This window comes from Varroa destructor, unplaced genomic scaffold, assembly GCF_002443255.2.
Source record: "Varroa destructor unplaced genomic scaffold, Vdes_3.0 BEIS01000005.1, whole genome shotgun sequence".
Classification (NCBI taxonomy): Eukaryota; Metazoa; Arthropoda; class Arachnida; order Mesostigmata; family Varroidae; genus Varroa; species Varroa destructor.
Genome location: NW_019211458.1, coordinates 20085273 through 20095854, shown reverse-complemented (window position 1 = coordinate 20095854; position 10582 = coordinate 20085273). Strand labels below are relative to the sequence as shown.

At 39.6% G+C, this 10582-nt stretch overlaps 1 protein-coding gene across 2 annotated transcripts; it reads left to right on the top strand.

Annotated features, from left to right (window-relative positions):
• Positions 1 to 331: 331 nt before the first annotated feature.
• Positions 332 to 7602, top strand: Sec13 (nuclear pore and COPII coat complex component secretory 13). 2 transcript variants are annotated; one of them, XM_086991782.1, is made up of 8 exons: positions 332 to 551; positions 1767 to 1883; positions 2116 to 2231; positions 2621 to 2909; positions 3278 to 3456; positions 6162 to 6342; positions 6636 to 6754; positions 7212 to 7602. In XM_086991782.1, the coding sequence occupies exons 1-8, from the start codon at positions 549 to 551 to the stop codon at positions 7285 to 7287; spliced, it is 1080 nt and encodes a 359-aa protein (XP_086847908.1). In that variant the 5' UTR covers positions 332 to 548; the 3' UTR covers positions 7288 to 7602. The 2 variants fall into 2 exon arrangements, with proteins under 2 accessions (XP_086847908.1, XP_022663904.1); XM_022808169.2 differs by having other exon boundaries at positions 334 to 551; positions 1767 to 1811.
• The last annotated feature ends 2980 nt before the right edge of the window (positions 7603 to 10582 follow it).

The following is a 10582-nucleotide window of genomic DNA, read 5'->3' as shown; positions in this document are numbered from 1 at the left end:
ATATGTCTAGGATAAAGCTTAGAACGTTATATTCAAACCATTTCTTTCATTTAGATAAACAGATAAAACACGAACTAAGTATTAAATAGTCTTGCTAGTGTTTGTCTCGAGTTACCATAAACTAGCCGAAGATCGTACCCATGAAAAGCCCGCAATACGATCATCAGGTAGATTGTCCACTCCTACTATGATCAGCCATCTATTAGTCTCATCTTCTTCCCGCCAACAGTTTAAACGGCCCTTTTCCAGCGGCTGCTGTTAGCCCTCTCTGGTAAAATGCCGGTTACAGAGTCGAGCAATATTTTTATTTTGACCGGCTGGGTAAGCTACTGCTTTCGCCCGCTTGCCTGCCAGTAGGAACAATAGGGGCACCACAGAGCTGCGAGTCGCTGCCCTAGCAGTCGCCATAGACGACACCACCAATCGAGTTCTGTGTGGGTTCTACAGTGCAATCTGATTGCCGCTGGCTCCGTTCGAATTCGAAGTTCGGTGTTGTGATTCTGTGTGCAGGTTGTTCGAACAGCGGGGTGAAACTGTGAACCTCCAAAATGGTAAGTGGACCAATAACAAACCGGCTAATGCTATGCGATAGCTGATGCGACTGTTTCTCGCAGATCTCTACTTTTTGAGCAGGAAAAAATCTTCACTTAGACGGCTAGGAATCGCACTCATTGATGACTTTACCGTCGGGACGTATACACGTCATCGACGTTCTACTCGCAAACACACAGACATATCGGATCCACACCGGTTAATGACAAGGGAGCCGTCATTTTGTGAGGTTTTTGCGAGTACAGTTCTAGCTTGCCGCTATTGCGCCAGCAGTACGACTATCCTCGGTGTATAAGGACAATGCGCGCTAGGCATTTCAAGGAAGCAGTTGCTGGTAGGAAATAATGCCACGTGTGGCATATACAAAAACAAGAGAGAAGATCTGTTATAAAATGAAAGACCATCCGCTACACTTGCTATATCTTTGTGCACCGGTCCATTGAATTATATGTTGGGTATATTTTTATAAAGAACGTACTTCACACCGGATAGGTATCAATTAACTTACACATTGATATAGCACATTGTTAACATGTAAACTGCTTCCGATGTTTTCATTATGCATAACCCTACCAAGGAAATGCATAAGTCTGTATTCCGCAATTTTATATAGAAACATCGTACAAGGTTTTGTATCAAATTCTTTTAAAAGCCTTGGGCGGCAAAACAGGACACAAAATATTATATCCAACAGAACATCATATATGTTTAGATCAACTTGGCTGCTTTTCTGTACACATACACATTGTGTTTGATAAGTTAAATAAATGGCACAGCATTCTGGTATTGGTAAAGTTAGTTTGCGAAAGTTAGTGTATCTTTGATGTGGGCAGTTCCTCTATACCACCTGTTTTGGTCATTGATCCTGTCTGATTTACTGATTGAGTCAAATAATTCTTAAAAACTCCTTTGTACACACCACTTAGATCGGAGGCCAGGTTGATATCAGGCTGAGATACACATTGAGACCATTTTTTAATGAACACGATTGAAAACGCAATAAACAGGTGCGTATTCAACCATTTAACATCGTGTTTGTTGTGACTGTGTATGACTGTGGCACAGTGGGCGCGACTTTGAGATCGTAAAATCTCTAATTAGGCTTAAGATCTCTCTGCAAGCTAATGTTAGTAAGTTGAAGTAATTGGTTTTCATAGTGAATCATGCAAAAGATCACAGGAATTGATTCTAATGCTCAAACTATACAATTTCAGACGACCGTGGTTAACACGGTAGACACCAGCCATGAAGACATGATTGTAAGTATAAAAGCAGTTCATATCGAAGTTCCTCAGCACGGAAATCTACAGGGAAGTGATTCTACTGTAAATGTGGGTCTCAATTGAAACACTGTCGTATTACTATCGTGTTGGCCATAATAAAAGACAGCCATGTCTGAGCAGATCTATTACTTACTTGATAAAAGGTAAAGCATGCTTATCACAATACTGGCATAAACGTAAACTATTGTCTGAAAGTGCCTAATCTTACTCAATAAAAAACAAATGCCTGTGTCAACAAGTAGAAGGGATTCTCGAATTTGTAGACCTCGTTACTTTTCAGCACGACTGTCAGATGGACTTCTTCGGAACTCGTCTAGCAACATGTTCGTCGGATATGAGCGTCAAGGTATTTGATTTGCGTGGAGGAAATCAGAAGCTCGTCGCCGACCTGCGAGGGTAAATACAATATTGAGAAGTAACCTTCTTCGTCTTTGAGCTAAAAGTGTCACGAAATTTCTTAGCTGTCCACACCTACGTTAGTGAGTAGAAATCAGCACTGGAAATATTTGTTTTCTTGCTTCATTTGCTTTTAGATATTACTAGCTAATCAGATTAAAACAATAGGGATAATAAACCTATCAGAGTTACTGCATTCTTTTTGCTTTGGTTTTTTTAAAATATATTTCATCACAAGATCATCGTGATGATTCGCCGTATAGACTAAAAAATATTGTGAAGTGATGCGTGACGTCTGCTTATTAGACTTGAATAGCTATTAACCTTCAGTTTTAAGCTAGAATTTTGGCTGACCGTTTTTGGTACTTTCAATTTCTTATACATTCTAGCCATGAGGGCCCCGTCTGGCAGATTTCCTGGGCCCACCCCATGTTCGGTTCACTTTTGGCGTCATGTTCATACGACAGGCGCGTCATTATTTGGCGTGAGAACGCTGGTCAGTGGACACAATGGCACGAATTTAAGAGTCACGATAGCTCCGTGAACGCAGTACAGTTTGCCCCTTACGAGTGCGGTCTCATGTTCGCGGCAGCCAGCTCCGATGGAAGTGTTTCTATTCTCAGTAGCGGTAATAATGGTGCAACTTGGGACCTCTCTAAAATCACTGGAGCTCATCTCGTAAGTATCAATAGATTATAGCTTACTGCACTCTTCCGTAATAATGTGTAATTGCAATAACGATGATTAGGATAGAAGCGAACATTTTTCACTGCAGGTTTCTCCGTTGTTTAAAACGATTCTAAATAATATATTTGAAATACTGAATACACTGTTCATTTGTTAGGAAACGGCAGTATTTCGGACAGACTGCTTCGCAAAGCTCTTTCCAGGGCAGCAGTTTTTTTGGGGTGACTACCGTGGGTGGGTTAGTGCATTAACATACCTATTGCCTTAAAAGCGCTCTCTGTCCACAGAGGGGGCACTTTATGTTCGTAGACCAATTTTCTATAAAGTAACCGTTTGCTGATTTTGAAATATGTATTTAGATGGGTGTTAACAGTGTCAGCTGGGCGCCTTATGTGGCCCCTTGCTCGTTATTTGATAACGTGGATCACCAGATTGGTGACGCAAATAGCGACCATCAAAATGGCGGAGCACCTGGAAGGCCTTATATGAGGCTAGTTACCGGTGGTAGTGATAACCTCGTAAAAATCTGGAAATACAGGTACGTTTTCCTGGTTATATATATATATTGGTTTGTGTTTTTACTGGAGACAGGTATTTTTAATTTTTAAGTAAATAAAGCAGCTCCCTCGTAAAAAGCTATTATATAAATTGTAAAATACAATATGATGTTTCTTGTCACAGATACATATTTTAACATAAGAAAAGCATAGTCCAAAACCGTGTTTCTCGTACAAGCGGCCACATGTTTTTGTTGAATAAAAACTTACTAATCCACAAGGTTACTTTATTAACATATACAAGAGCATCAGCGATAGGTTTGGGTGCACACATTTATCAATTACACTTAACGAAAACACACTGGTGTCCAAAGAGAATTCGGACAGCAGTGCAGTGTTTTTCAAATATTTGTCTTCTGTTCACTTAACTTGTCAGCTTCGAATACCCAGTTCAGCAAAAACAGCGACCGAACCCCATGGGAATTGTACGAGGATATAATGTGTAAACGATGCCATGACTGGTGCTAGATTTAATTGATGGAAACGATCCTTCTTTGGTTCTGAAGTAGCCGACTGGCGTCCGTCCGAGCAGTTTTGTTGAAAGTACAGACTTTCAGAGAACTTGTTCAGACTGGTGATGTAGCGAATCAATATGTAAATACATTTATGTTGTAGAAAAACGTTATTACGAACTTTCCGTCGAAAATAAAATCGTCCCGTTTACAGCTAACTCGTTAACTCATTGTTGCGCAGATAGTTATCGAATCAGCTTCGCACTCTAAGAATCTTGAAAAGGACAAGATTGCTCTCGCTGCACGGAAAATTCGTTAACCGTATCGAGTTAAACCCATCGAGCACATTTTGAAACTCTTGTTCATAACCCTATTTCTTGCTTCTCGGATGCGTTTGGAAGTGTTGCAAGAAGGCTCCGCCTGTTCGCTAGTATTGTTAACTTTAACAGCTTTAACTAGTTCGCGGTACACATATGGATACTTGGCGAAAGCCATGTACTTCAGGGTCAAGTGCATTATGGTGATATTCACAGCTAACCCAGACAGTATAACGGAGCGTCGATGACCGATTCTATGTCCATGAACAATCGACGAAATAGGCGTGATACGCTAAGAGATTGGAATATGACGATGCTGAGGGTGTGCCCATCCTTCTTCGCTGAAACAGCAGAACTATCGACGTAATAAAAGCCAAAGAAAAGAACGCCCCAACGGCATCGTTCGATACAGTCTGAGCATTTAGCTGACTGGTCGAAAAGCGTCGTTCGGTATTACTCACAAGGACAAGATTTTTTAGTTCGATGTTCATACAAACTATTTGTTTGTTATTATATTGGGAACAGTGCTAAGTCACTGCATTACCGATCTAAATAAGCCATTCTATTGATAACCAACGCGGCTTCTTCAAGTACTGCTGAGCCCGCTATAGAAGCCCGTCTCGAAGTTGAATGACGAGTTGAAATGTTGCGAGAGTATTTTGAGTAGCTTGATGCCGTATGGTAGGAATTGCTCGTCGCACACGTCGTGATCTGCGTGTAATCCGAGGACCCACCCGACAATGAGCTGTCGAGTTGCTTGGTACAGCTTTAACAGAAAAGCGGATATCGATAAAACGTCCGCTATGCCGCATCGCTAACATGTTTGGCCGAAGCCTATCGTCACATTAGTGATTTCGGGTGGCTTTGGTAAATTTATTTTGAATGTCTTCCACCTGTAGTTGACTGCCGCACATTTAGCCTACTCACGGAGAAAAAAGGAAAGCGGCTTTTGCATGCTGTTAAGGTAGAGAAGATCGCCCACAAAGATCACTTCACTCTGGCCGGAATTTCGGTTTAGGCTTCGCGATTCATTGTTTTTACTTACATAGTTCAAATGCGGGCCGACAGCTTTCGTACAATAAATTGGTGCTGTCGAAACACGTGGTACATGACGAAATTGCTCAGAAGATTGTGGAGCGTTGTTATTAGTATATGTAACAGATCCACGTGAGTTTAGAAAATCAATTCAGTCAAATCAACGTCAGAGCAAGAATCAATTGAAGGGGTTCTAGCATGATCAAGCAATGATGAGCTCCTACACAAAAACCCTTGCTTAAAAAAACTAGAATAAAGGAGAATCTTAACGTAAAAAACTCTAGTTCGTTCATGTCGTGACGGTCAATACCGTAAATTGTTTTGTTATCGCTACGTTCATTTCACGTTATGAATCCTCCTAGAGCTAATTAACGGTAGGCCCTTGTGGTACAAGAATGTAGTATTATTTAGCTAGCAATGCTTCGCAGTAGAGACTTCTTGTGGAGTCGGTACATGTTTTAGAAAGCATATGCAGAATATTATACGGGAGCTCTTTTGCTATATGTGTTTCCTTAAAATATAGAAATAATTGTGGTGCCTGCTTTTACTTTGCGCTAACGTGTTTTTTTTCGTCGGCGTACGTAGTGTGAAATCCATTAGGGGGTGAAAATCATGTATTGCGTAGGGACCAAGTTAAATCGAAAAAATAATAAAACTATGCTGAAAGGATTTAATTTTTTATCGGAATGTTTGGCTGACAAAATGGCTGATCATCATCAATTAAATGAGAAACATTACTGCTGTGCTGAAATATGTATGTAAGAAAAAAATTCACTAACGATGGTCCTTTTATTTAAATGCAAAACAGTATACGTACACGAAACACGTTCGCTTATTTTCTTCGCGTATATACAATGCTTTTGTGTTTGCTGATTTGCATAGCGAGGACCAGTCTTCCTGGGTTGAGGAACAGAGTCTGGAAGCCCATCAAGACTGGGTACGCGATGTTGCCTGGTGTCCATCAGCAGCTTTCTCCAACTGTTCTATGATTGCCTCCTGTTCGCAGGACCGCACAGTTATTATTTGGACTTCCAATGACGGGAATAAAACTTGGAAGGGACAGGTGTGTTACATTTAAGTTTAGAAAGAGGTTATTAGGGAAAAAATTGAAAAGCCATGTCTATTGACTTCGATTGACATTTTATGGTGTCACGTCCTAATAATTACAGTGCTATATATCGATATTCTAAAGAGCAACTGTGAGACATACGTATGAGTAAAATGCCCTTTTTTTTTTTTCTCTCTTTGTATATTTAATCGAATCATAACATTTGCTCATATTTATTTTTATTTATATAGTATTTAGAAGTAGTATGATTGAGTATATTCTTATGAAATGATGGCAACGTTCTTCAGGTACTGAATACATTCGACGACGTCATTTGGCACGTAAGCTGGTCACTGAATGGCGATATGCTGGCAGTGTCTGGTGGAGACAACAAGATTACCCTTTGGAAGTGCTCGCCTGATCACAGGTAATATAAAAATATAATACATCGCCACTAATTGCAACAACGCCTATATATTTACTCTAAAGCCCGAATTATGTAAACTGGAAAATCTTTCAATTGTAATGGTTGCAAGATGCACCTAAAGGGCATAGCAAGGATTGCGGTTACACGTTGGACAGACTATACTCTTACTACAAAGAGAAATTTAGGTTTTTTTTTTGCTTGTTTTTTTTGCTTCTTCTATTTGCTTTTTCAATGCCAGGACTTTTTAAGTAGACAAAATAACTTAACAAGCTTTTTGTAGTTCAGGGATTTTGTAGTAGGAAGAACTCTCTTGAATATTTCTGACTCATCTCTATTAAATTATAATTACACCGAACAAGCGTATGTTTGCTTCTATCAGCTCCAACAACAGAACATTTTTTATCCATCCCGACGTTTCTATGCTCATGCGTGTCTGTTGTTTGCCATTGCTCCGCAGGTGGATTTGTATTTCGGAAGATGGTGGAAGAAAGATTCGCGGACAAACACCCCATCCTGCCGATCGTACTCTTTAAGTAATAACAGGCTTTGCACAATATTAATGATAGTACGAAAAGTGGTTTGTGATTGAGTAATTTTCAGTGGATAGGTACGAAGTTTGCGAACGAAAGGCACCGTATGCGTAGCTAATGCTTTTCGGGACGAGGGGGCAGAGAGAAATATAAATTCTTACAATAGAGGAGTGTAAAAAACAGATATGAGTGCTGTTAAGCACTTAGCTGATATTCCAAACACTGTGGCACACTCGAACAGTTTGCGAAGTATATTGAACTAATAATAAAGATAATAATAATAATACAACAGTAATAAACTATTATTATAACAATACACGTTGCATTCGCAGTGTACTCACTAAGAAAAAAAAAAAAAAAAAGAATAGATGGCTTAGTAACTAGTTGCCATTACTCGTATAACAGGCCGAAAAGCAAACTTGATAGTGCAGAGGAAAACTGCACAAGAAACGTAACGAAAACTGTTTAGGTTGTGTAATATGTTCAAAGGCGGGAGCCCTAAGTAACTGATGCAGCAGAATCAACCTAAATTGCGATTGCCGGAAACGATTGAGCAGTAAAGAACAAGTTTTTAAGATTCGGAGTACTAGTTATAATATGAATTTTAGTGTTAATATTAGACTATTTAAAATCAATACTTGATGGGGGTACGTGATCAAAGAAAACATCTTACATGTCTGCCGCTTTGTTTTGAGTTCCTTAAGATGAGCTTAAAAAATGCTTTAATAATATTTATGACTAAGTTACTCATACCAATTTTTTACTGCGAGCAAAGATATCATAAAGTTTGAGCCATAAGTCGTTTTGTAAATGCATATTAGCCCCAGTAGGTAGCCCTCGAAAAAAAAAACAATTTTCATATTCGACTAACACATGTATACACTGCAATAGGTGGGGACCGACGCTGAGAAAAACCCAGAAGTGATAAGTACGAAATAAGCATGTAGTAGGCGTTATGTATTTGCAGTGCTAGTATATCATGGTTTGGTACAAACGCTGTATTTGTAACAAGCGTGTTCACAAGGAGCAAAAAAGAGTTCGAAAGATTTGCCTAAAAATAACTGAAAATTGACAGCAGTTATTGCAGTCGTCCGGCAACAAGGCCACGATCTTTGCTAATCTACATTGCCTTTTCTTGCTGTGTGCCCGGCGCGCTGATCGAAGCACCTATACTTAAGATGTTTTTCAAAGATGACGCGGGATAATAGATCCGTGCATAGACACTATCGAGGCATTCATAAAATTGTCATTTCCGCCTAAGCAATTTATAACAACATTATTAAAAACGTAAACATTGCCTTCACGCTATAAACATTACCTCGTTAAGGTGAGATAAGGGTCTGGACTAATTCGTTTCTAAGCCAGAAAGAAGTAACCTCGTTTTTATGTAACATAACAAGATTTGTGCGGTATTTAATTAGAGACGGTCGTCCAGTTCAGTATTCGAAAATCTCGAGTACGGGTTAGATCCTAGATGATGTGCAGCAGTATGGCCTAAGTCATAGGGCGGTGTTAACGGAACGTGCGGCTGATGTGAATTGGTCTGGTCGTCAATACTTTTATAGGAATTTGTTCATGTGCAAGTTGACGTACAGGAATTACAGAATCTTGTTGTTTCAATGACAGTTGTTTGTTGGGTTTAGCAGTCGTGTTCTTTGTGTTAGAACAGTATACCGATTAAGAGTACATTGTGTAAATGTACGTATTATGAAATTGTTAAATCGGGCTTCGCTTTTGTTATCTCTGAGTGATTCAGCTTTGCTGCAACAGAGCTCGTGGCAATTTAGGTTATTGCAACGCCTGCTACGAAGACCGAGCGTACGATCTAGATTAAACAAACACATTAAAATAGGACCGGCAGTTATATTTAGTGATGAAGAAGCTTGCAGAAGATATGACGTTAACGGCAGAAAAAAACCACGACTATAGGGCAGCTCTTATTCGAATCTCATCAAATGGTTTAGCGATTTACTGCCATGCCCCGCCAAACTTTTAATTTTACACGGACCATTCAGTAAAATTTCACGATATCTAATCAGAACGCGATCTGCCGTATGGACTAGCTTTTGTATTTCTTATTTAGATTTAAAATACACCGGAAGGCTGCGCGTAAGTTCTGTTAAACGACGCAACTACATAACATCTACGTGCGGCAAAGCACTAAATTCATTCACTCTTGAGGCCAGTTTGTCTGCCGTTGAACCAGTAAATCTGTACGATAACTGCAACAGGTTTTTTGCTCGTTTTCTTAACGACAGATGTAGATTTCGTTAATACAGTCAGCAGCACGTACTGAATCGCTGCGTAGTCCCGAAGTACTTTGGCTACTGGACTCGGTCAGCATCTGTGTGGCGGTAATGACGCTGCGTGCTTTTATTGTTTGACTCATAAGTACATTTTTATCAGTACTCTCGCTGTACTAATAGCGACGCAAGACTAGCGTTGATCAATAATCGATGTTTGCTGTTTGGCCGTACAAATAACCGATAAGCAAATCACGGTTAACATCCTCTGGATACGATTGCACTATATTTCTACCAGCGTTAACTCGGGTGTGGAGTGACGAGGAATATTTTGATGGGATATTTGCTAGCTTAAAACAAACTGAAAATAATGACAAATCGATGAGCAAAAGAAACATATTGTTATACGAAATACTCACCGCTAAATCAACGAACGTCGGCGAAATTCCAACAAATAGAAGGTTGATGGTGTATATGGATAGAATTCCGCATAACGTCTAAGTCAAGAAAGCTTCATAAGCACAGTTGCTGCCCTGAACAGAATCTACAAGGAGATGCTGTTTTACGGCGGTTGTGTGTATGAGCGGGACTTCTCACGACACTTCACTGAAAGTAGCCATGTAATGAAATGTCAGCGCGCCTGAATCATCAACTGCCTTTCTTGGCATACATATGGTTAATCTAATTTTGTTATAGCTTCATTTGTCCAAGAGATTAGCATATTTCGATGTCTGCGCTAAAAAGATCACAACATTTCTCTGGCTAAACTTTTCACTCTCTCTTTTTGATCTCTCAGCTCCAGTAGCTCCCTCTGTAAGCCTTCCGCACGTGTTGCCTTGAAGATCATACCGAATGAACTGTATAAAAAAAAAATAAATACACTACATATAAAGAGGGAAGAGTACATTTAAGGAGCGTAATGATATTCAGACTTATCATCTATCGCACGGTTATTATATCACTGTGCGATAGATTAATATTAGGAACTGAAATAATCGAAAATTCTTTGTTCCTTTTTTTAGAATCGAACTTAATACTCCATGTTTATGTGTACA